Source organism: Notamacropus eugenii, chromosome 6, assembly GCF_028372415.1.
Source record: "Notamacropus eugenii isolate mMacEug1 chromosome 6, mMacEug1.pri_v2, whole genome shotgun sequence".
NCBI classification, from domain to species: Eukaryota; Metazoa; Chordata; class Mammalia; order Diprotodontia; family Macropodidae; genus Notamacropus; species Notamacropus eugenii.
The window spans coordinates 359,750,271-359,778,113 of NC_092877.1; the positions used below are offsets into that span (position 1 = coordinate 359,750,271).

Here is a 27,843-nt window from a genome sequence, read left to right on the forward strand (position 1 = left end):
CCATGCTGTTTCTCCATGGGGTTTGCTTGAGGACCTTATTTCAGAAAAACAAAACAAAACAAAAGAATTTAAAGTTGTAAGGGATATCATTCATCAGCATATATGAGGAGAGACTGAAGAATTTAATACTGTCACTAAGAAAGGAAAGTCTGATACCTAGGGAAGGGGTTATCATTGAAATACAATCATAACAAAATTCACATTTCTAGTAGTTTACCAAAAATTTCTTTAATAGTAAATGGATGAAGTCAGTGCTGGAAGTATAATCTCCATTTTGTTGATTAGCAAACTGAGTCATTTAGCTGACTTTGTACATATATGTTGCATATGATGGCTTAAGATTGTTTTTTGCTCTACCTTAGATTTTATACAGATGAAAACAGCTGGATTGAGGACACTCAGTTCTTATGGGGACCCTCCTTGCTTATCACGCCTGTTCTGAAACAGGTTGGTTTTACTCCATGGGAATTCATACATTGGTCATTTAAAATAGGCTGACTGTCCTTTAGCTCAGCTGGCTCACAATATCTCAAGTATTTGCAATCAGATTAAAATATGATGAGGAAATATTGAACAAAATTTAGGAATGTACAATGAAACAAAGATGTTAATATTTGATTTTCTTAGTCAATATGTGTCCTGCAGGAATCCTTGTGTATGGTTTGGCAGTCTCATTGCCATATGAGCTTAACATCACAGATATTGTGTGCAATGAATGTTATAGAATAACATTAACATGATCTTTTAAATGTCTCAATGACTTTTCAATATAAAAATTGTTATTACCATTGCTGGATACCACAGGAATATAAATATTCTGGTGATTAAAAATAATTTTTAATTTAAACTGTATTTTAGTTACGGTCGATTGAACCTAAATAAAATAATTCAAAAATGCAACAAAATAATTGTTAGAACATTCAAGGTGAAAAAAGCTAAATAATTGTTGGCACAAAGATGTTTTACCATCGGTGTTTGCTTTGCTGCATCACAAAAGACCTTAACTTTAAGGGACCAGGGTCTTGCATTGCATCCTGGGCCATCTCTAATCATCCTGATGAATATTTGGCTACTGGACCCAGATGTCTCTGGAGGAGAAAGTGAGGCTAGATTTGGTGAACTCCTCCCTCACTCCAAACAACGTCAAGTGCAAGTCATGTCATCATCTTCTTAATGTCACAGTCCTCCTCAAGAATGAAGGACAAACACAAAATATGTCAAGGGACATTTTAGTTGTTTGTTAAAGGAAAAATAGGACATCTGTCAAATCTGCCAAAGGAAGTGCTCCCTTAATTATAACGATCAATGTTAACATCAGTCTAGTCATGCGTCATATATTATGTGTCAGTATGAAAATCTTGGAGGCTTCTCAAAAAGAAGGTCACTCTCTTTTGCTCATTGTGACTTTACCTTTGCTGAAAACCCAGAGTCTGGCTAATTTGATTGCACCCTGGATATACCTGGAAATCTCAACTCATAGCTCATGTATAGTTCTTTACACATATGCGAGAATGTCTCCAGTTTTGGAGCAAATACACAGCTAAAAATGTCAGTTTTGGTTATAGAACAACCTTTCTTTTATCAGATAGAAAATGAAAAAAAAGGACTTGCCCATAGACTGTTAATACTCAAAACAAAACAATGCTTCCTTCTCATCCTTAGTCAGTAGGACCTTCTTTTAAGGAGCTATGCAGTCATCCAGAATCATAACTTTACCTGTGTGTTTAGGATGTCTCTTACCCAAGGAAAGGAAGAAAACTTCAGGTATCAGCAAGTTCCTTGAAAGCAGGCAGGAGATGTGTTGTTCTCTTCCTCTTTTTCCTCAACACCAAGAACAGTTCCCAATGCATAATATGTGTTTAACAAATACATGTTGAACATGGACTGACCAGCCTCAGCCAAAAATTGTTATTACCACCTGAACATTTTTAGAAATTCAGGTTACATATCATTGCATTTATCTCTTGATTTTCAAATATTTTTTTTTTCTTTTTGGTTTTTGTTCTAGGGTGCTGAAACTGTGAGTGCATATATTCCTGATGCAATATGGTATGACTATGAAACAGTAAGTACCTTTAGTAGATTTTATAATACTCAGAGCAAGACATACATTTAAATACGTGTTTTGTGTGGGTGGAATTGCTTTATTCAAAAATCTCCCCAAGTTTGAGTATATGTGAGGAAATATAATCCTGGACCATAAACAGAAGGCAACCTGTTGCTTAAACGAGTTTTGATACAATTTAATGAGCCATGTAATGACATATATTCTTGTTATTGGCAATTTGGAGGAAGAAAGTGTCATCATTACCTTCATGAAGGAGTGAAGTTGCAGTTTCATGAAATTATTCTGTTTATCAGACTATTTGTAGTAGAGGCTGAAGCTCAAGGACTTTTCTAAACCCTCTAATCGTGTGTCTCAAAGAAAAAAGATTCAACCTCATGGAAAAACGTTGCTTTTTTGCCATCTTAACAGGCAGAGGAAGCATTCTTCTGAGTCCTTTGGTATTGCTTTTTTTTTTTCTATAAGCCGTTAGTTTTGACAAATCACTCATTGACATCTTATTTTTAATGAAGAATTTCAAAATATTGTATTATTTTGGTAAAATTTGTAATAGATTCTTCCTTAAATGAACTAATAGAGGAAATTTTTTTTAGTAATACAAATATTTTAAAATATTTCTAAACTTCCAGCAAGAACTACAGCATTTTAAAGTTTGCTGTGGTTTTAAATGAATGTACCTATCCATTTATATAGTACACACACCCTTCATACATACATATATATGTATATATGCCTTAATCAATTGTTTAAATGAAAAAGATTCAATCTCATTGTAATCTAATGTTTTCTTGCCTTATTTTTACTACCATATATATGTGTATGTATATACACATATATAGTTGATCTGTTTAACCTAATAAGAAATACATGTGTATACATGAACATGTATGCATACATATATACACACATGTATGAAAGTTGAAATGAGGCACACAACTGTGTAGAGTACTGCCCTTAGAGTTTAGCACACACAAACATGTCTTGTATGCATATGTGTATCAATATGTAGATTGTTTGTACACATATGTGTTTGATTTTATGATCAGTGAATTATTGAGACACTATCACATGGTATTAGAACTGGAGTTACAAACAACAACAACAAAAATAAGTTTTATTAAGTATCTACTATAGATAAGACACAGTGCTAAGGGCTAGGGATACAGATAGGAGAAAATAGGAAGTACCCATTGTCAGGAACTTCGGTCCAATAATTCAGGTTTCAGAGTTTGCCAGTTACTTTCTATGCAAGCCTGTGCTTCACTCTTGGTGTCTCGGGGAATTTTTCAAGATGCTAAGCTCTGGAGAAGTTGCTATTGTGCAAGGTAGAGGACACACACAACCCTTCCCTGGGGGCCTGTACACCACAGATGTTACAGTTTGGACCAGACCTGTGATTTCATTGGCATAAGGAACTCCTAGTGTAAAAATATCTTCTGCCAATGCAGGTCAGCACCTGTGCTGCATTTAGAGAGCTGCTTGGCAATGATAAGTCAAGTGTCTTTCCCAGAGTTAAACCTATAATGTATTAATTTCGATAGTAAAGGAAATAAGGGACAGAATAACTTAATGGATAGAGGGCTCAGGAATGGACTTAGGGAGACTGAGGTTTAAGGACTGTATCTGAAACATATGAGTGGGCAGTGCACTTAAGCTTTCAGTGCCTCAGTCAACTCTCAGTTTAAATTATCCAAGATAGAAATATAGAATAATAGATCTTGAGTTAAAGAGATCTCAGAGGTGTTCTAGATTAATTTGCTAAAATAATCGGCTTCATCTTAGAAGATGCTTCTATGCTGGGAGTTCTCTATGGCAATAAAATGACAGGTGTGGGACAGAATGCATGGTGTTGTTGATATTTGATTCTATAGAATCTGAACACATTATTTGTAATAGGTCAATCATAACCAACTAATTTTAATATGGGCTTTATTTGTTCCAATTTTAGTTTTCTAAGGGAAATAGATCCTGAGATTTCAAGTTTGACTTCCTTCACTTCAAAACAATGGAGTAAAAGAGGAATATAACAATGAGAATAACATTAATAACACATTAATAGCATTTTTGAGATTTTAAAGTGATTTGCATACATGACCACTTTTAATCGTTACAAAAACCTTGTGATTTGAGTAAAGTATTATCAACTCACTTTGCAACAGGTAAATTGTTAAGTAACTTACCCAGGGTAAGATAATTAATGCAAGAAGTGGAACTCAAAATCACAACTTCTAGATTTTTGAGTTGAATACTAAATACACTGAGCTACCACTACGACTAAGAGAATGAACTTTTTCCATTTTATATTGTGTAAAATTCAAATTTATTTTCCTCTGTTTTAATTATTTTCTTTGAGAGAGATGTGGAATGTAATCTCTTGCTGGATGATAGCTTTGGAAAGATTCTTTCTTAAAAGGTTCAGATGTATTTTGTAAATGTTCACTCACAGACACTTAGAATGCCAGTTGGTTTTTACACACATACTCTGATGCCTCTGCTATCCTATGAGAGAAAAGAGATGGACTCTGCATTTCTAATGCCAATTTAACTTGATTTTATTCACTAAACACAGGGAGGCAGGAGACCATGGAGAAAACAACGAGTTGAAATGTATCTCCCTATAGACAAAATAGGATTACATCTGAGAGGAGGCTACATTTTCCCTATTCAGCAACCCAGTGTAACTACCACTGCCAGGTAATGTTGCAAAAGACATTGATTTTAGTTTGAAATGTTGGAAAGGCCTGAATCTGGGTGGTGAAGATAGAAATGGTAATGATTAGGAAAATGTGAGACAGGAAAAACCAAGAAAGAGACAGAGGTCAGAATGTTAGTGCAAGTAAATTGTGAGTTACACTATGTGTCATTCAATCAGTAGTATCAGTAATTCATTTTTAAAATTTCTCCTAAAGAAATGACTCAAGTTTTAAAAATGTCTTTTGGGTAATCAACCATGTCAATCATCTAGCTGTAGCCCAAATATCCCTTTGGCATTCAAAAAGGAGTCGTCCTCCTTGTTAGTTGGTAATTTAGTACTGTTTCATTCCATAGTACCTGAATGTTATAATTAGGGTGTCTTTATCCCAGTGCTTTTCCCCCCATCTTCTCACTTTTCCTTTGTAAATCAAGCATTGATTGGAATACACTAAGCTTGGAAATTCTACAGTTTCTTTCCCCTAAAAATAGCTATACCCCACAAAAAATAAGATTCAAGCACATCTTTTTATTTTTAGAATAAGTAAATGCCCCACCATTCCTCCTGAACACAGTAAAAACAAGCAAGTATGCAAACAAACTACAAGAAAATCCAGATCATCATGAATATGGAAATTGCAAAAATTAGAAATTAGAAGCAAAAACTTTATCATTTCTTCCTATGTGCTCAACATTCCCTTGACATCAAATGAAGAATGACCCTTAGTAGGGTGATATCAGCAAGTTCATTTGGAAACCATAACCAGCAATAACAGTTAACATTTATACAGTATTTACTATGTGCCAGACACTATGATAAATACATTGCAATTACTATCTCATTTCATCCTTACAACAACCCTGCAAAATATTTATTAGCTGGAATTTAAAAAAAAATTATGACATTGTACAATCACAGATTCTGAATCTGAAAGGATTTTAGAAATCAACTAGTGTAGCCACTTTTACATTTTATATTTTACAGTTAAAAGGGATGAAGAAAAAAGATATGAAATACCTTGCCCAAGGCCAGACAGATAGTAAATAGAAACAGTGTAATTGAAACCCAGATTCACTGACTCCAAATATAGCACTCTTTAAATAGATGTATTTTTTAATGACAAATTATGTCAATAAATAAAACTCTACAAAATAGAAAATGATTACAGTGATCTAGCACATCAGATTTCTAGAGAATAGTGAATTCCCTACTCTGATCATTTATGTGTCACAGAAAAACAATCTTCATTGTTCAGATTTGTCCCTCATCTTTTGTGAAACTACTTGAAGAATACTGGTAAAGTTCTTAGCTAAAATCCATCTGAAAAATTTGGCAAAATTTTCCCATTTTTTGCATAGAAATAAATATGGGAATTGATTAAAATCAATTTTTGACAAAATGAAATCACTTAATAGAGTGTTTAACTTGGAGTCAGTCAGTTAACAAGAATTTATTAAGTGTCTCTCATGTGCCCGTGTTCTTTGTGCTAGGGCTTATGCTAAAAAAAAACAAACCCAAAACTAAAAGAAACAACTAGAGATACAAAGAAAAGGACAATCCCTACTCTCAAGGAGCTTACAGTCTAATGAGGGAAAAAAAATGGAAACTAGTAGAAAAACATCAAGATATATGAGGCAAATATTAGAGATAATAACCAGCACTAAGGAGAATCAGGAAAGGCTTGTTGTAGCAGGGAGATCAGAATGAGGTAGGGGAGAATTTAAGACATTGGGAGGGTAAGATAATATATCTGGGGTCAGGAAATGGAATGATTTATGTGAGGTATAGCAAGGAGTCCACTTCAATGGATCACAGAGTGTGAGTCTAAGTGAAGTTCAAGAAGAACAGGGGGAAAAAGTACAAGGAAGCCAGGCTGGGAAGGGCATTAAAAGCCATAAAGAAGATTTTATATTTGATGCTTGGAAGTGATAAGCAACCCCTAGTGTAATAGGGAAGTGATGAGGTCAGACTTGTGCTTTAGGGAGATTAATTTGACAGCAGAGGGGATAGAGGATTAGATTGTGTAGAGATCTGAGTCAGGGAGAGAAACTACAAGCCCATCTCAATTGTTCAGGCAGGTGGTAATGAATGTCTTCTTCAGGATGATTACAGCATCAAAGAAGAGGAGGATATAGGAGAGATATTACAAAAGTAAAATCTACAGATAACAGATGGGATATGGAAGATGTGAGTTAATGAAAAGTTGAGGATAGCATGTTAGTTGTAAACTTGGTGCCTGGAAGGATTAGAGTGCCCTTGACAGCAACAGGAAAGTTAGAGGAGAAGCTCTGGGGAAAAGATAATGATTTCAGTATTGAACACATATGACCTACAGGACATCCACTTTGAGATGTCCAATTTGTACTTGGAGATGTGAGACTAGAGGTTAGGAGAGAGGTTATGGATGGATAACTATATCTTGCAGCATAGAGAAGATAATTGAATCCATGAAAACTGATGAGATCATCAAGTAAAGTAGCATATGGGGGAACAGGAGACAGAGCCTTAGAATTAAACAAAGAGAGCAATATCCGATGTAAGTACCTACAGAATGAGTATTAGAATATATATATATTCTAATGTATGTGTATATTGGAATAGAATATATATGTGGAATAATGGAATATATATATATTCTAATAATATATGTGTATATATGTATACATATATGTGTGTGTATATCTATACCTCACAGAAAATCACAAGTTTTTCTTTAAGACTCATCTCAAGGGTCCTCCTTCCTGCAACATCTTGTATGCATGCATGCATGCATGCATGTATATAGAAGCATTGGCATGTGTGCACATATAACACACATGCCACACATATGATATTTGATTATATATTACATGTGATATAATGCAACCCACCTGTATGCATAATATAATGCAGATATTAATACATATATGACATATACATATATACATTATATATGTTTGTATATGTATATCTATCCATCTATATTTTAAAAAATACAAGGTAGCTGAGGAGAGAAGGTCATAGTAGTTAGAGGGAGCCAGTAAATGCTTCACATAGAAAGTGGATTTTTGAACTGAACCTTAAAGGAAAAATTTGGATTTTCTATGAAGTAGGGTTGGAGAAATAATGAATTCAAGTGAAAAGATACATAAAGGAGACATAGAGTATTTAGTGTGAAGAACAAAGTCCAGTCAGTCTGTGTCAAGAGTGAAGCAGTGGGGCTCGAGTAAGGCAAAATGATAGACAATGAAATTGGAAAGAGAAGACTGACACCAAGTTTTGAAGGACTTTAAAAAGTAACCAGAGAAACTTTTTTCCTCAAAATTTATTAATCTATTTGTTTTCACTTTACAACATTCACTTGCATAAGTTTTAAATTTTCTTCCCTTCCTTCTACCCTCCCTCCCCAATATGACATGCAATCTTATATGGGCTCTACACATACATTCCCAATAAACACATTTTCACATTAGTCAGGTTGCATAGAAGAATTACAGCAAATAGGAGAGACCATGAGAAAGAGAACAAAAGAGAACAGAACATATGAGAGAACAGTCTACTTCATTCTGTGTTCCTACTACATTGTTCTTTCTCTGCATGTGGATGGCGTTTTGCATCATGAGTCCTTTGGAAATGTTTTAGGTCCTTGCATTGCTGTGAATGGCTAAGTCCATCAAAATCAGTCCTCACACTCTGTGGCTGTTATTGTGTATAATGTTCTCCTGGTTCTACTCACTTCACTCATCATCATATAAGTCTTTCCAGGTTTTTATGAAGTTCTCCTATTTGTCATACAATAGTATTCCATTACATTCACATACCACAACTTGTTCAGCAATTCCCCAATTGATGGGCATCCCCTCGATTTCCAGTTCTTAGCCTCCACAAAAAGAGCTGCTATAAATATTTTTGTACATTTGGGTCCTTTTCCTATTTTTATGATCTCTTTGGGATAGAAGTAATATTGCTGGGTCAAAGGGTATGTACATTTTTATAGCCCTTTGAACATAATTCCAAACTGCTTTATAGAAGGGTTGCACCATCTCACAACTCCACCAATAATGAATTAGTGTTCTAATTCTCCCATATCCTCTCCAACATCTATCATCTTCCTGTTTTGTCATGTTAACCAATCTGAGAGGTGTGATGTGGTACCTCAGAGTTGTTCTGATTTGCATCTCCCTTATCAGTAGGGTTTTACAGCAGTTTTTTCATGTGACTATAGATAGCTTTAATGTCTTCCTCTGAAAACTGCCTGTTCATATCCTTTGATCATTTATCAATTGAGGAGTGACTTTTATTCTTGTAAATTTGATTCAGTGTTCTATATATTTTAGAAAATGATGCCTTAATCACAGATACTAGTTGTAAAACTTCCCAGATTTCTGCTTTCCTTTTAATCTTGGTTGCATTGACTTGGTTTGTGCAAAAACTTTTTGATTTAATGTAATCATAATTATCCATTTTGCATTTCATAATGTTCTCTATCTCTTGTTTGGTCACAAATTCCTCTGTTTTCCATAAATCTGACAAATAAACTATTCCTTACTACTCTAATTTGTTTATAGTATCAGCCTTTATAACTAGATCATGTAACCATTTGGATTTTATCCTGTTATACAGTGTTAGGAGTTGATCTATACTCAATTTCCACCATAGTATTTTCCAGATAAACAGAGAAATTAATGAAATCACAGAAACAGCTGATTACCCTAGGACTTGAACGAGTAGGAAAGTTACTGGTTAGATCTCTGCTGAAGGAAAATCACTTTGGTAATACTGGGTAGGGTGAAATGCAGAGGAACAGACAGGGAGAACAATTAAGAGGGATTTGCAATCATCTCTGTGAGAGGGAACAAGCTCCTACACCAAGATGGTGGCTCTGTGAGAAAAGAGGGGATATATACATGAGATATTGAGAAAGTAAAAATGAGAAGATTTTAGAACTGATTAGATAGGTGGGTTGAAGGAGAGTGAAGAGGGGAGGGGAAAAATAAGGTAATGATTCTGAGTGATTGGAAAGATGGTGGTGCTTTTAACTAAAAGAAAGACATTTGAAGGAAGATTGGTTTATAAAGGAAAGATAATTGCTTCAGTTTTGGGAAAAAGGCAATTTAAGATGCCTTGAGTGATGGGGAATGCATCTCAGTGGAGAGACTTGGACTAAGTCTGTAGATCTTTGAGTAGTCTGCACAGAAGTGATAGTTAAATCCTTAGGCATGGATACGATTACCAAGGGATAGACTTTAGAGAAAAAAAGGAAAGGATTAGGACAGTGACCAGGGGATCATTCACATTTAGGAGACAGGATAAAGGTGCCAAGAAAGGAAATGGACAAAGAGTAGTCAAACTAGTGAGAACAGAGGTGTGACAGAATAAGGTCTTAAAATCAAACAAGGAAAGAGTATTGAAGGAGACAGAGGTGAATAGTGTGAAATGTCCCAGAGAAGGATGAAGACGTATAAAAGGTCATCAGATTTAGCACTTTAGTGATACTTGTAACTGCAGAGGGAGCAATTTCAATTGAGTGATGAAGTCAGTAATCAGACGGCAATGAGGAGTTAGTGAAATGTATGAAACTGGAGACAGCAAGGCACATTTTTCAAGGAGTTTGATTAAGGAAAGGAAGACAGATGTAGAATGATAGCACAAGGGATGGTAAGATCTGGTGAATATATGTGCTTTTGAATGATGGAGGCATATTGGATATATTTGCACTCAGTTAGGAAGGAATCAGTACACAGGGAAAGTTTGAAGATTTGGGAGAAGAGAGGGTGTTATTGAGATTGTGATTTGCTAGTGAGTAGGAGAGGAAATAGAATTAAGTGTACCCAGAGAAAAAAGGCAAATGGCCATTTCACTGTCCGAGAGAGGAAGAAAGGTAGTGGGAAAGCTGAAGTCAAGGTCTTTTGAGATGAAGAGAATGGGAAAAGAGGGAGCTCAAGTCACATGCCTTCAAATTTCTCAGTTAGTAAAATGCAAAGTCCTCAGATGAGAGAGAAGGGAGGGGAGCTATGTGAGACCTGACGAAAGAAGTGAAGTCTCAGAACAGTTTATGTGGTGAATGATATAATGAATCATTTATGGATGATAAAAAGGATTGCCTAGCTGCAGTGAGGGCCCAGCTGAAGTTGGATAACATGAATCAATAATGTGTCTTGTTAGCATGGTTATAAGATTGTGTTTAGCTTTATTCAGTAATATGAGAGTGAGGCAGAGGGAGTAAATGATGAGAGTAATCCAGAGCAGGGGTCTGATAAGAATAAGAACAGTAATAAGACAAAGAAAGAAGAGATCTGAGACCAAAAACTAGATCAAAGTTTATTTTGATAACTATAAGATCTTTATGAGAAGGGGAGAAAATGAAGTGTGGGCAGAAGTAATGACATAAGAAAGTACTTAGAAGTTTAATAAGCATATTTCTCTAATATTTTCTTGTTTCAGTCGTCAGAATCCCCTTGGCCTCATCATTGCATTGGGTGAAGATAACACAGCTAGTGGAGACTTCTTTTGGGATGATGGAGAAAGTAAAGGTGAATAATTATGAAATCCCATAATGATAGAAATCTCTAACAATAGAAAGAATTTTTAAAGAAACACACTAATTGTACTATTAAAGAACAAACTTAAGATTAAATAATTATAGATTGAGAACTGGAATGGAACCTAGAAGCCATCTGGGCCAATGACTTCGATTTACCAGGGACCTAGCCAAAGTCATGCTGCTAAAAAGTGTAGAAGTGAATTTTGAATGCAGGTTCCCTGATTCCAGAAGCAATGTCTTTTCTACTTTTTCATGCTGTTTCTCAGAAAGCATGAAAAAATCACTCCCCATTAACTTTATAATTCAGCTGTATGCTCACTTAATGAAATACCAAAACATGTAGATGGTAATTGAAAAAAAAAAAGGTACATAAATCTACATATAGAATACATGGAGCAAAGTCATGCAGCAAACTAAGATTTTACTATTTTGTCTTTCTATTTCATTTTTGAAAGACAGAGTAAGACTTGGAAATAATTACCATAGTTTTTAGTAGACAGTGATAATCAGTTGAGAAGTGATGCAACACAGCGGAAATTCATTTCAATTCCAGTTGACAAAAAGCAATTAAGCTTCTACTACATTCCAGACACAGCGGATGCGTAGACAGAATGAATAAGTTCTTGTATGTGATGTGATTATATTCAGCTGGAAAGAGCATTGGATTTGTATTTATGTAGGAGAGGTTCTGACCATTAGACTGCCACTTAACTAGCTGTAGAACCTTAAGCAAGTCACTGAAACTCTTGGACTTTCAATTTCATCAACTGTAAAATGAGGGAGGCTATTAGATGACTACTTAGATTTCTTCTAACTTTATATTTGTGAAGCTATGAATGCTTTTAAAGGATTTTTTAATTTTAATTTTTAGTTTTGGAATCTCAAGAATAAAGTCATTTTAACTCCTTTAAATGGATGCCAGTATATATCTAATACTGATCCATCACACTTTCCTTTGACCCCAGATCATATTCACTTAAATTTTCAAAAGTTGTTAACTAATTAGTTTCTAAATAACTTCAGCAATGTGAGAATGGGTCACTGTGATATTATTTCTATTTAAACTTAAAAAATGATGGACAAAAAACGATAGGAATAATCTAAGAAAGAGGATAGGATCAGATTCATATAGATGCTAGAGAAAGGAAAAGTCTGTAGTGAAATTCTTCAACAGAAATTTTACCCAAATATATTCTAATTTCTGTGAGAGGACTTGATATTGTTCATAAAGATAAACCATATAATTAGCTCCTATTGAGTTACTGACATGAAAGGAATTTGCATTGCTGAGAAGTCATTATGATACTGAATGAACTAAGATCCAGGAGTTGTGCTTACCATGTTTAAAAAATTTAAACTCAAAAATCTTTGTTGGGTAGGCATAGCAAAAGGAATACTTCTCCTACTGATCAGGAGGAACATTCCTTTTCCAAATGCCATCAATACCTTGTTAATATGAAACTAAACATCATCATTATGACATGGGAATGTGAGTGTTATACAAAGGCAAGGAAGGCTGGATATTTAAACATAGAGATAATAAACGATTTATGACTTCTGCAAAAATGCACTTCAGGTATTTCTATTTCCCCAAGATCTTTATTGTACTCCTAAGTATTTGCTTAAATAATATGAATTTAAAGAGCAATGAACTTTTATTCTTACTGTTGTGTGGCTTGTGAGTTTTTGCAACAATTATTTAAGGCAAAATTTTAAAAATTAATAAATTCTAAGAAAAGGTTACTGGAAAGAATCAATGATACACTTTTAAACTCTTCCTGCCAGGTACATAAAGAAAAGGAAGAAGAAATAAAGGAAAGAAAAAGAACTAATTGAAGTAATAATAGCAGTTAGATTTTCAGGCAAGTTTGATTCTGGACATTAAGAATTCTAAGCAGAAAGAATCATCATTGAGCAGCAGGTTGTTCTTGAAAGGACTCTTTCAAGATATGCAGCATGAGCCAGGCCATGACATCACAAAAATGTAAAGTGTATGACTGGCATCTCCTTACATTTCTGAGATATTCAGAAAAAGTTTATTTTACAGGGTTAATTGTTGCATTTGCCTACTTTGTCTACCTGTCAGTTTTATAAGAAAACCATGAAATACTCAAACATTTAGGGAATACGATAAATTGGTATTGCGAAAGATAAAGTGGGATCTTTTCCTGACCCCAGAGTTTTTGTTTGGTGGAAAAACATTCACAAAGTCATGGGTTCATAGATTTAAAGATGGAAGGGTACCCAGAGAATATCTAGTTGGACTAACGCATTTTACCCATGAGGTAACTGAGGCCAAAATGACCTGCTAAATTGTAGAACTGGTAAATAGTATGGGAAGATTTAAACCTTCTTCATTTGACACTAAATTCAGTATTCATTCTAAATATCCAAGTGCCATGTTCCTTTGGATTACTAGTAACATTGATTCTTTCAAGACCATGAGGTCTCAAGATTCATTGGTATTGTCAAGAAAATATTGATGTGAGAGAGATACAATTTTATGACACTGAAAAGGTTAAGGTTACTGATATGATTGTGAGATTTTCTCAATGAGATCTTTTACCTTAGTATTCTCCCCCAGTCTTAAACTTGATTCTGCAACTTTGCATATAAGCAGCACATGACACAGATGTTGATGGATTAACTCATCAGAATCAAGAATATTCAAGCATAGACTCATTTGGAGCTGAAAGAGTGTTCAAACATAAGTGGAATATAAATTCATCCTGCTATTCTAAATTTTAAATATTATATTCAATTATTTGTCTTTTGTAGACTAGCTTTAGTTAAATGTAGAGATGTGATAATTGCCTTTTAGAGATTTAAAATTTTTAATAATGATATCTTCAGAATTAGATTCTATGTAGCATATGTCTTCTATTATATTTCAATCTGTTTCTAAAAGAAAATAAAGCTATTGCCTGTCAAAATGAAACAAAATTACAATTAGAAATGTAATGATTTAACTTTATTTTGTTATAATACCACAACTGCAAAATCTATAATAACCAAATATTTAATGGCATAAAATGGAGAAACAAATCAATTTTAAAAATTTGGTTTTATTTTTTCTAAATTAGAATTAATAAAATCTTGTTGCTTATAATCAAATCCTTAATTTCTTATCAGATAAAATTAATGTAATGTTAAATTTGTATAAATTTTATAGTATGGAATCCAGTAACCCAAACTTGCATTGGTCACAAAGTCTTTTGTCCCACCACATGTAGATCTATTGCATTAACTTTAATTTGCATCACATCACACTGTTATTTAATCTCAAGCAGCTTTTGGCTGCATTTGAAAGCACTATATATTAGTAGTGGTTTTTTTCTTTATTATTTGGAGACACACATATGTGGGTATATATTGTGTATGCTTTGTTCTGTGCTTTATGACTTTTTTGATTTACCTTTGTTGAATAAAAGAATAAAATATCAAATTGCAAAAATAATTTTTAAAAAGACCTTAAACTAAATCCAGGAAACAGTCTAAAGGAGAATGTCTCCTATGTACTAAATAGAAATAATTGAGAAACAAATATAAGTTTCATCAGATTTTATTATAAATAATAAAAAAAGAAACAGAGGAATTAAGCATTTGACTCCTGGATTTTAGTGTGCTTATGCTATTTAAGGAATAAATTCAATCAGTATCACTTACTTGAAATGTGACAAAATCCATTAACATAGTGAATTACAGATGCATTTTCCACAAGAGAATAACTTGAAGATGGAAATGGCGCTTTTGGTCAGCCATTATTCAGTCTTTTAGAAAAGAAAAAATGTTACCTTTAATATACTCTCCCCACTCCATTGCCAATTGAATCTAAGAATATGAGCTCCTTGAGAACAGCTATTGTTTCATTATTTAACAATAGTGTGTCTCCAGTGCCTAGCATTGTACTAAGGGTATAGTTGGCACTTCATAAGTGCTTGTTTGTTGACTGCTTAATCAATACTGCATCCACTTTGACTGAATTTAAAGAAATAGAACAAATAGATATGGGCAGCTAAGTGGTGAAGAGGACAGCACAGTGGATGGAACACCAGCCTTAGTCAGGAAAACTCTTCCTGAATTCAAATCTGGTCTCAGGCACTTAGAAAAGCTGTGTGACCTTGGGCAAGTCACTTATCCCCATTTGTCTCAGTTTCCTCATCCTTAAAACAAGCTGCAGAAGGAAACTACAAACCACTCCAATATTTCTGCCAAGAAAATCCCAAAAGGGGTCACAAAGAGTCAGACATGACTGAAAATTGTGTGAACAATAATAAAATATATAGATCTACATCTCTTCTTTGATTATCCTCTGCTATGTGCCTGGCGAGAATATATAGAATCTGTGATTTATCCTATACCAGTTGTTCCAGGTAAATTTTGTGCTTTTTTGCTCCCGTTCTTATGTTGAAGCTTCTGCTTAAATGTTTTGAAACTTGTCAAATATAAGAAGGTGTCATTTTCCTCATTGACATTTCCTATTTCTTATTGTATGAAAAGCACTTTACAAAACTGAAAGGACTAGAAATGTTTATATATGCTCTTTTGTTCACCTTCCCATTGCAATTTTTTTTAAAACTACTAATCAATAAATACACCCCCCCCCCAAAAAAAAATACAAGCAAACAAACGAAAAAAGAAACACCAAACCCCTCTAGTGGGCAACACAACTTCCTCAAGTAAAATGAGCAGTGTAATAGGAATGCTCTTCTAGATAGGTTGGAATGGGTATGTATATGTGTATGTATATATGTGTGCATGTATATGTATGCATATGCACTATATATGTGTATGTGTGTGTGTGTGTATCTATATCTATATATAAAACATTGGTGTTTCTGCCAACACTTTCGAAAAGATAGTGTTGGACCAATACATTTAAATCTATTGAATAAGTTCAAAAGGGAAAACAAGACACTTTATTGTACGTATTTTGCTCTTGTTGTTCAGCTGAGTTTGACGATTTGGGATCCCATTTGATGTTTTCTAGTCAAAGATAATGGGGTGGTTTGCTCTTTCCTACTCTAGTTCATTCTAAAGATGAGGAAACTGATGCAAACAGGATTAAGTGATTTGCCCAGGGTAGCACAGCTAGTACTTGTTCGAGGTTGGATTTGAACTCATGTATTCCTGACTCCAGGACTCAGTCTCTATCCACTGGACCACCTAGCTTATATCTATATCTATATCTATACCTATATGTATAGATATGGATATATAGATATAGATTAGAATCAATGAAAAACTTAATTTAACATGAATAAAATTATCCTTCCCTTATAGCAATACTTCCATATAAGAGCTCATTTAAATTTTCTCTATATATTTGATAGTTATTAGTAATCAAATAATCTATAATTAGCAGGATGTTTTATGGGATTCTGATTTGGTCAAGAATAACTATGCTATTTTTACAATCAATTTCAGATTCAATAGAAAAAGGAAACTACATCTTCTATAATTTTTCAGTTGCTTCTGTAAGTATGTTCCTTGGAAACATCGTGATTGCCATTTTCTTTCCTCCATTAAGCATAGTGCTTAGAGTTCTGAGTTATTTGTGTTATTTTGAATTATTGTATGAATATCTTTTAATCTTTACTTATGCGCAATAAACTAAGGGTCTAGGAAAATCCCTATTTTGACTAATGGCATAATCAAGTGTTGGGGGTGTAAGCTCAGTTCCATGTGGACAGTCTCGGGCGGGTAAGGTGAGAGCTTCTAAACCTTAGAGTTCTCATGAGGCTCCCCAAGGAACAGCAGGGAACTGAGGTGTGAGACCGAGCTATCTCGTGCATTTCTGCCTCTTCCCGTGGGAAACGTGATGGGAGAGAGCATCCCCGCCCTCGAGATTGGCCCAGATCTGGGCAAACCTATTGTTATCTAACAGGCACGGTATTCAGGTGCAAACTATGCAGCCAGAGAGCTTAAGTAGGGTCAGGAAAGCCTGAAGGCGCTCTTAGCGCTGAGGGGCCCTTTCAGGACAGAAGGCCCCTTTTCCTCTCTTCGCTCTTCCCTCCCCCCTCTCTCCCCACTTCCACTTCTGCTTTCATTCTCTTACTGTAAGATCTTTGCCTCCTTGGGAGATTTCTCTCTCTCTCCTAAGGAAGAGTTCCCCCTGCACATGTAACCAAGACCCTGAATAAAGCCTAACCCTTGTTCGACTCCGGAAAGTCTCTTCTCTCATACGTTTATCCAGTTTGGCCAGCCGAAGACCTACGATAGGTAAGGTAAGACTCGGGTAGCCCTCAGGCCTCTAGGCCTGGCAATCAAGTATGTGTAGAGGTAGCATGATATGGTGGAATGAGAAGAAACTTGGTTTCATATTAAACATTTAGTAGCAGTATGACTAGAGGCAAATCACAAACTCAGTTTCCACAGCTATAAAGGGAGGATTATGATGTTTGTCATGACTGCTTCTCAGGTCCACAAAACCAACTGGCAATTGGACATTTCAAATTTGATGTCATATCAACATCTCAGACTAAACATTCAAAAGAAAACATTGTCTTTATCAGCACTCTTCCAAATGCTCAGTTTCTGTATTTTATTCCTTTCTCCAATGACTGATTCCTTGAACTCCCAACTTTGTATCAGCACACATGTAATCAGTTGACAAATCGTATCATTTCTACCTCCATAGAATCTCTGTTATCAATGAGTTCCAATGATCCACAGAATCACTGTCTCAAGTCTCTCACCAATACACTTTATATATATAATATGTATGTATGTGTTCACACACATATGACACTTTATGTATATACAATACACCTATATACTGTCAATCATTTTGCTTTGGCATAAATATTATTGTTCCACTTCCTTAGTCAAAAAACATCAGTAGCACCCTGTTGTCTCTAGATCAACCATAAACTTCTCAATAGAGCTTTCAACTTTGTTAATCTCTCCTCTTCCCATTTCTCATCCATTCATTCTGTAATGTGGACAACCTGCCCCTCTCTCTGTTCTTCATGCTCAATGCTCCGTTTCCCTTCTCTGTGGTTTTACATGGGTCATCCCTGTGACTAAAATCCACTCCCTCCTTGACCTAAAGGAATCCCTCTCTTCTTTCAATTAATCGACATGCATTTATTAAGAGATTTAGCTATGTTCTGGGATTACAAATAATAAAAAAATCCTTATTCATAACTGACTTAAATTTTGATGGGAGACACAAAAAATACACATTTAAGTATATATAACTTAATTGAAAGTGAATAAATACAAATAAATACAATGGAGTTAAATGTAAGGTAATTTGAGAATGAATTAGCAGTTAGGCTAATGAAATGGAAGGCTTCATACACAGGATAAAGTAGTTTCCTTTAAATAATGAAAGAGGGGTTACTTACTTGATAATAGTCAAAAGACATGAATAACAAATCTCAAAGGAAGAGGATATTTGCAGTCATATGAGAAAATACTTTAAATCACTAACAATCAAAAAAATAAAAGTGAAAGTGATTCTCTGGTTCTATAGTATACTCGTATGGTTAGCAAATTTGATTAAAAAAGATAAAAATGACAAATGTTGGAAGGTTTTTAGGAAACAGACACATTGATGCACTATTTTTGGAATCCTGAAGTGTAGCTGTCATTTTGGAAAGTAATTTGAAGTCTGCACAACAAATTATTAGCCTACATCCTTCAAACCAGTAATACAACTAGTAGACTTATACCTCAATGTATCAAAGAAAGACAGTAGGGTGATATATGTATATGAATATACATATTTACACACACAAATATATATATATGTATCTGTATATGCACATATATACCTATATATGTATATATAAACCTATATGTATATGTACATATGCATATTGTTTATAACAGCTCTTAATGGTAAAGAACTGTAAATTAAGACTGTTCCCATCAATTGGGAATGTTGGATGATTTATGATATATGGATAAAAAGAATGTTATTATGCTGCAACAAATGAGGTAAATGAGAGTTTCAGAGAAATCTGAGACTTTTATAAATTGATGCAGACTGAAGTAAGCAGAACCAGGAAAGTAGTTTTTATAATAACAACAACACTGCAAAAATAATTATATTGAAAAAAAGCTTAAAGATTTCAGGAATTAATTATGAAAAATGCTACCTGCTTCCTGACAGAGATGTGTCACATTATATGTGCCGAATGACACATACTTTTAGACATGACCAAGATGGGAATGTTTAGCTTAATTACGTATATTTGTTACAAGGGTTTCGTTTTTTTTTTTCCCCACTGGTAGGGAGAGGTAGGAGGAGAAAAAGTAGAAGGTTGGTAATTGAAAAACAAATAAGAGAGAGACTGTATGAGGTGGAAGTAAGGAGGGAGTAAATCACAGGTATCAGAAATAGCCAATTTTGAAAGTGCAGAGATACACTCAGGAACCACCTTCTACATGAAATCTTTCCTGATTCTCCGTTAGCACCAAAACTTTCTTGCCTTTAATGACTTTGGGATTGCTTTTATTTCTTTTCTTTGCATTTATTTGCATTCATAAATGTATTTGTCTCCTTCATTGGTATATAAGCTTCTTGACACACACATAAACACATATATAGACATATGTAATTATAAAACATATAAAACATACATAATGTAAAATATACAATACATTACATAATATATAATGCATTATATAAGATACAACTTATATAATATATAATACATTATGTAAGATGTAACAAATTATATAACCTATCATAAATTTTACATATATATACATATGTATGTGTATATATACATATATATGTGTGTATATATATAATTTATATCCCCAGCTCCTATCACAATTTCTGGAACATTGCAGGAACTTAATATGAATGTTCATTGATTAATTTTTAACCTTAAACATCTATAAAAACTTCAGATATAATTGGTATTTCACCAATGATTTTTTTTCTTTTAGGACATATTAGATATTGTTCTTGTGCATCCATCCTCCTCATTGAATTCCTTAGCTTTTGAAGACATTAAAATTCTTGGATTTGAGTACAATGCTGCAAGCATCACAGTGACTGATCCAAATGACAATGAGCTCCCATCTAACCACAGATGGAGTCATGATCCTTCAAACAAGGTAAATGTGATATTAGGACAAGTATATTTTTCATCTACTATAGGATAAGAGCTTCTGGTTCAATGTCATCACTCACAAATTCTGAATAGCTTTTAAAAATGTTTCACTCATTGGACCACACAATTTTATTTTGTTGAATTATTATTGACTAAATATTTAAAATTTGGTTGTAACATGTTGAACTCCCTGGCTAAAGTATCCATCTTTTACATGTACAATGTGAATTAGTTTCTCCAGACTAGGCCCATTCTCCTGATGTGACCCTTCCTCTCCTTTTTTGGTTTCTTTCTACATGGGACAGATGGAATTTTTCCTTTTCCTTCACTGATTACCATTCCTGGCCTACTGGTCACAGTAAGATAGATCTCTGAACCACATGTACAACTTGGTACATCATTCCTCCTAATTATTACTTGTTAAACCTCGGGATTTCTTCTTGTAAAAAAACACACTTTTAAAATAGGACCTTGTTTTGCTTGATAACAAAGATAGCAAGTCAATATTACGTATACACACACACATACACATATATACATATATACATCTAAAAGACAGGATGACAGAAATTTCAGAAAGATAGAGGAAAGATACTTAAATGATCAAAAAACAGGGAAGGAAAGAAAGTAACAGATTTAGATTAAAGAGGTTCTAAGTGATCGGGTGCAAATACTAATAATCTTCTTTTTGCTTTCAAAGGTTCTTCAAATTACAGGACTCCAGCTAATCCTAGGCCAATCTTACAGAGTGAAATGGAGTTCATCCTTCCCTATAAAGGAAAGATTTGGTTGCTATCCAGATGCTGATGGTGAAAGTCAGATTAATTGCCAAAACCGGGGCTGTTTGTGGAACTCGGTAATAATGCTTTGTTTTGTGTTTTATGTGGTAACTTCAACATTGAGATTTTAAAGCAGTCTACAAATTTTAATTTGTTTATGACTACAACCAAACACAGTGACTGGAACATAGTGGCTATTTAAAAAATCCTTTAACTGAAATAATATTAAATAGAGACTATAAAATATGACAACGTTCATCTAAGAAGGCACCTAGGAATTTGGGATTTGAAATTTGGTACTGATTTGAGGGCAAATGTGTTTGATCATAATTATGATTTGAGAGGTATTGTTTAGCAAACCCCAGGACTCATCTCATGTACTAAGGACTCTACTTTCTCCCAGGATAGGAAATTTGGAAAGTATAGGATACTTTCAACAACACAGAAGTGGCATAGAAAGAGCTATGATTTTGGAAACAGAGGTTCTGGGTTTAAATCCTACCTCTGAAAAATTTAATTATACAACCTTGAACTAGTCACTTACCTATTCTAGGTTAAACTGGGAGTTTTCTTATGTATTAAAAGGAGGTTGGGTGGGATGGACTGGATCAATAATAATGGTTTACTCATAGGCTTGTATATGAAAGAGTGTGACTAATTCACTCAGTTGTACAAAGTTCCTTGTTAATAGTCTAGCAAATTTTCATGAACGTATCTAATACATAGAATTTATTACATTTTCTGATTGCTAAAAACTTGGAGAAATAACTAACATGCTGAAAGACAGAGCTGGGATCTAAAGAAGACAGACAAGAATATAGGTCAAATCAAGTAAGGTAAAAATTCATACAGACATTTAATTACCTACATTTAAATAGTGCATTAACATATTCCTTCATTCTAAAGTGAAGGAAATTGAGACATCAAGACATTCAGCGACTTGACCAGGATCATGTAGTCATTATGTAAGGAGTCAAAATGAGATCTCTGCTGACTTCCTCTAATTTTCTTTCCATTACACTTTATTACCTTCCAAAGGCAATATTTTAGCCTTGTGTTCACCCTTTGTTTTCAAAGAGGACTATGGCATCAGAGAAATAATGACATGACTTGCACTTGACTTTGTTTTGAGTGAGAGAGGGCTGTGCAGGTCACCAGCCTCACTTCTCCTCCAGAGCCATGTGCATCCAGTGACCAAATATTCATCAGCATGACTGGAGACCCAGGATACAATGGGAAACCTTGGCATTTTAGGATAAGGCCTTTTCAGATTTATACATAAGCAAAAAATTAAATGGATGGATGGATGAATGAATGAATGAATGAATGAATGAATGAATGAATAAGTAAATAAATAGACAAGCAAGCAAGCATACAAATAAATGGATAAAAATTTCACCTGGAGAAGATATAGGAAATATGGCTAAATAATAGTTATTGTGGAAAACACTAAAGGATTTTTCAGCACAGGGATCATGGGTTGAGAGTCAGCAGGAATTTTAGTAATTACACTGTCCAATGCTCTTTTTTACATATGAAGAAGCTGAGACATTTCTTAATATCCCATAGATAGTAAGTGGAAGAGCCATGATTTTAATGAATTGCAGTATCAATACGCATCAACATTGTATTATGGCAGTCAGCATATTAATTAGAATTTAGGATTTACATTCAGTCTTACAAACAGTATCTATACCTGCAGGTTAGGAAATGTTTATGGTAAGTTGCTTGGCAGAGTGGAAATTACATTGACGAGTCAGCAAAGAAAGGTTCAATTCTTACCTTTGATGTTTACTATGGTATAACCTAGTATCAGCCAGTTAACTTCCTTAGTTCTCAGTTTCATCTACTTTAAGACAAAGAGAATAGACATGGTGATCTCTAAAAAAACCTCTTCATGCTCTAGACCTAAGAAAATATACACTATAACTCAAACCCATGTCCAGGTTTGTGATCAGTAAGTATTAAAGCTTGGATAATTGTGAACTTAAGAATTAAGTGTCTAATTAAGTGAATTGACATACCTATGGTATTTTTTGTTAAATCTCATCTGATCTAATTTTATGACATTTTATTATTTTTCAGAATACTGAAGGAAGCTCAGCACCTCGATGCTATTATCCTAGTGATGATGGTTCTTATGACGTCAGTTCAATAACATATACTCCATCAGGGATCACAGCTGATCTCCAATTGATCTCCAGTAAAGCACGCTTATCACCATATCCTAATCCTATTTCTCATCTTCGACTGGAGGTGAAATATCACAAAAATGAAATGCTTCAGTTTAAGGTATGATCTATATAAATGTGAATACTATGAATCCTCCTCTCCCCATTTCCTATTAAGTGATTTTAACTTATCAAGTCTTTTCAGTTATCTGTATTAAAAAAACAGAACAAAACAAAAAAAAAGAACAAGTTGATCCACCTAAGAAACCAACATGGACATTTTTTTCCTATGCTAGTTCTACATTTTTGCTTGTTTTGATTAGCTCTTAAAGACTTCTAATTTTTTTCTTTGTATATACATTCTTTTTAATTTAATTAATACCAAATTAGGTACTCAATAAATGTGGTTTATAATTTTGGCCAAATTCCTCTTGATTATGCACAATTAAATAATACAATCAACAGGTATTACTCAGAATCACAGCATCTCAAAGTTGGAAGAGAACTCAGTGGACATCCAGTTCCATTGAAATGGGCATTCTTTTTCTGATCAAGGCCCTCAAAAGAAAAAGAACCTCCTGCCTCACAAAGGCATCCATTTCACTTTGAGAAAAATGTAATTAGTGATCTACTTTTATCCATTTGACAAAATTGCTTGAAAACCTAGAATGCAACCTGACAGAAACTGGACTTATACCAACATATTATATCATATTCCACACTAATTTTAAAATTAATATTTGACCTGAATATCAAAGATTCTAGAAACAGTAGAAGAGAAATAAATCATATAACAAACACAACCGTACGTCAAAGATACATTCTTAACAAAATAAGAAATATAGGTAATTGCTAAAGTTAAAATACATAATTATAATGACATGAAATTGAAAAGCTTTTACACAAACAGTATTAATATGTCTAGGATAAGAAAGAAAGTAGTAAAATGGTAAAAAAAAATGTATTAAATTTCTTGGATAAAGATTTGGTATTCAAGTTATTTAGACTGGTGAAGTTAAATTCAAATAGAAGTAGACCCTGTGGCAGCATGTTGACTTAGGAGTAAATTAACATTATCTGTGTTAAATTGCATTTTATTACTTTCATTAAGAATTTGCCAATTATATTTTAATTCAGTTCTGGTCATACTGAGGAAGTTTTCTGACCAAAGTTGCTAGATGGTGAGTTTGAAATCTTTGATAGACAAGTAACAGACATATTCAAGTCATTCCCCAAAAAATAAATAGTGAAAAAATATGAACAAAGAATTCTCAAAAGAAGAATTTCAAGCCACTAATAATCATATGAAAGAATGTACCAAATCACTAATATAGGAGAAATGCAAATCAAAACCAACCTGAGGTTTTTTCCTCATACCTAGAAAAATGACAAAGATGACAAAAAAAGGGAACGCTCAACATTGGCGAAGATATGGAAAGATAGGCACATTAATGCATTATTAATGGAGTTGTGACTTAGTAGAACCACTCCGGAAAGTGTAGAGAGAAGAGATGAATTGATGTGAACTAAATTAAGCTGACCCAAGGAAACAATATACACAATGACTCCATGACCTTCCTGGGACTCAACAGCCTCATTTATGAATTGAATGGATTGAATTTGGCAAAACCTCAAGTGGTTTCCTTCTCTAAAATTGTATATTTCCATGAAAGATTTCTGTAGTATCATTATGCCAATGAGCAACCACACTGCAAGTGTTCTTGGGTCCATCAAGAAGATGTTTTTCCCTCTTTGCTTTTCTTTAGGTACAATGACTTTTTAGTTCAGAGTCCTGGGTCTGGAATGTGGATGACCTGAGTTCAGATCTGGTTTTGACATTTACTAGATCTCTGATCCTGGGCAAATAACTTATTTCTGTTTGCTTAGTTTCCTCATCTGTAAAATGGGAAAAATAATAGCACTTACCTCCCAGGGTTGTTGTGAAGATCACATGAGATAATATTTGTAAAGCAGTTAACATAGACCCTGGAACATAGGTGTGATATACAGACATACAGATATATTTATATGCATATGTTGACTATTATTATTGTTGTTGTTATTACTTGGAAATAGAAAGACCTGAGCCCAAATTCTGCTTCAGACACTTATTAGCTGTGTGACCTTGGGCAAATCACTTAACCCCTCTATGTCTCCATGTCCCCATCTGTAAAATGGGGATAATAGCAACACTTATCTTGCAGGTTAGGATTTTTGTAAGCATCAAGGGGTAACTTTTAAGGAGCTTTCTAAATCTTATAACACTATGTAAATGTTAGCTATTGTCTTTATTCTCATCATTTTCAGGTTTTATGGATGAGGTATCTGAGTATGAAAGCTTTTTTCAAGCAATTATCACTCAGATCAATTACTGGTGGATATCTTTGGATTAATACCCTGCTTTGGCCATTTAAGAAACCTGTTGTTTTTTTTCAATTAATTACTATGGAATTATAATTAACCCTTAATCAGTATTCTACCACATTGGATACTTGGATACTCAAATTAAGATTGGGTCTGGGTTGAAGGTTAGTTTTGTGGAGCCAATTCTGTTGTCATAGATGGTACCAGTTGATATTACAAACAAAATATCAAGGTTCATTTTCATAGAACTCACAAATAATGCTTTATCCATTCATTAAAGTAAAACTACTTAATAATTCAATAGGTAATTTGTTTTTTAATAACATTTTGCCTAATAAGCTTAAACCCTGCTACTTTCAGGGAGACTCCCCACATTTTATTAAAATAGAAAAACTTTATTTTTTTAAAAATGGACAGTTTAGTAACTTAGCCTTTTCCCCCATACATGCAAAATAGAAACTTTCTTGTACTTTTTTGTACTATTATTCTCTCTCTGTGGATACAGAATCATGTCTGTCATATATAATAAATAACATGTAACAATTTTTTTCTTCTCTATTTTGCAAAGAAAGATTGGGGATGGATATCAGACAGAATGATTCTTAGACCTGTTCCTCTGTCCTCCCTTTCGTCATTGTGTAAATGATTTCATAGTGGAGGAATGGAATAATGGTGATACACTTAAAAAGAAATAAATCTGCTACATGCCTGTCTCTGTTGACACATAGATTTACGATGCTGACAACAAGAGATATGAAGTCCCAGTACCGCTAAACATTCCTACTAGTCCTACAAGCACTTATGAAGAACGAATGTATGATGTTGAAATTAAAGAAAGACCATTTGGGATCCAGATTCGTCGAAGGAGCACAGGAGTAGTCATGTAAGTGATTGGGTATTTCACGTGAGTGACATTTAAATTATACCTTTGGTAAGTGCAAAAAGGAAGTTCCATAGACCACAATGAGCTAAATTAGCTGCATTCTATGGTTAATGGTGTACCTGCCTTGAAATAATAATGATTTGAATTCAAATTCACTTCTGTCACTTACTAGGCTAAATGGTCTTGGGTAAGTAAGAACTCCTCTAAGCTTCATTTTTCTCATCTATAAAGGGGGTATAATATATACTTATATTTCTTATTTTTCAGGGTGAGTGAAGTTCAAATGAGATTATATAAATAGTTGTGTAATAAATAATTTATGTAAATTTTTAAGTGCTACATAAAATGTCAGGCATTATTATAATCATAGTCTTGTATTGAATAATAGCCTGCTCTATTTTAGCAGGCCCCATTCTTTTGGGGGAACTATGAACAGATTTTAGGAAATCTTCTGATACAGTTGCTTAGATTTTCATTCACATTTTTGGTGACATTGATTTCCTTGCAAAATGTCAGCTTCTGCCTACTAATCAAGTTGAGAACCAAAAGATTAGACACATATCCAGAGGGATTATTACTGGACCTATCAGCCATTAGAATTTAGATTATTTTAAACCTCCCGGATTAAGGATGCTGATAGATCTGTTGAAATTGGAGCTGATATACAGTGATTAAATGCCAGTGATGAAGAATAACCAAAGCCTACAACAGAGAGCAAAATTGTATGCCTATGTCAGAACAAGAAACATTTGAAGGATTCTTATTTTTCAGAGGATAATATGTATAGAACAGAAAAAAAAAATCTCAGAGGTCATATTGTCCAACTCTCTTATTTAAAAAATGAGAAATCAGAAGGCCATTCAGGTTAAGCAGCTTTCCTAAAGTTATGCAGGTAGAGGATGGCAAAGCCGGGCTTCAAATTAAGACCTTTGATTGCAGAGTCAATAGTCTTTCCACTAAACAAAATGATTATTTGCCCAGGGAGAAAGTAGCATTACCATTAGTGTATGTGTGTATATACATATATTGAAACATATTTACAGGCACATATATGTTTATATATGTATATATTGTGTTATTAATAATGTGATTCATAATGGTAATAATAACAAAATGGAAATAATAAAGTATTTTTAAAACAAATGCTTTTAGTCACATCCTAAAGGATGATTTATGCATTTTAAACCTAGCCCTACTATGTTTTAGCAGCAGAAAACAGCAGAGCATAAAATTCATGAATACAAATGCAAAGGAAATTATGTCTATGGATTCTGAATAGTTTTGAAATTATT

General features: G+C 33.9%; 1 protein-coding gene across 1 annotated transcript in view; it reads left to right on the forward strand.

Annotated features, from left to right (window-relative positions):
- SI (sucrase-isomaltase) overlaps positions 1-27,843 on the forward strand; it is a 106,823-nt gene that overhangs the window by 34,759 nt on the left and 44,221 nt on the right. The window contains exons 18-26 of the mRNA XM_072621530.1: positions 363-447; positions 2,009-2,065; positions 4,635-4,759; positions 11,181-11,269; positions 16,708-16,757; positions 20,188-20,358; positions 21,055-21,210; positions 23,219-23,425; positions 26,397-26,551. Of these exons, the coding sequence (XP_072477631.1) occupies positions 363-447; positions 2,009-2,065; positions 4,635-4,759; positions 11,181-11,269; positions 16,708-16,757; positions 20,188-20,358; positions 21,055-21,210; positions 23,219-23,425; positions 26,397-26,551 (1,095 nt within the window). The remainder of the gene's footprint in view (positions 1-362; positions 448-2,008; positions 2,066-4,634; positions 4,760-11,180; positions 11,270-16,707; positions 16,758-20,187; positions 20,359-21,054; positions 21,211-23,218; positions 23,426-26,396; positions 26,552-27,843) is intronic.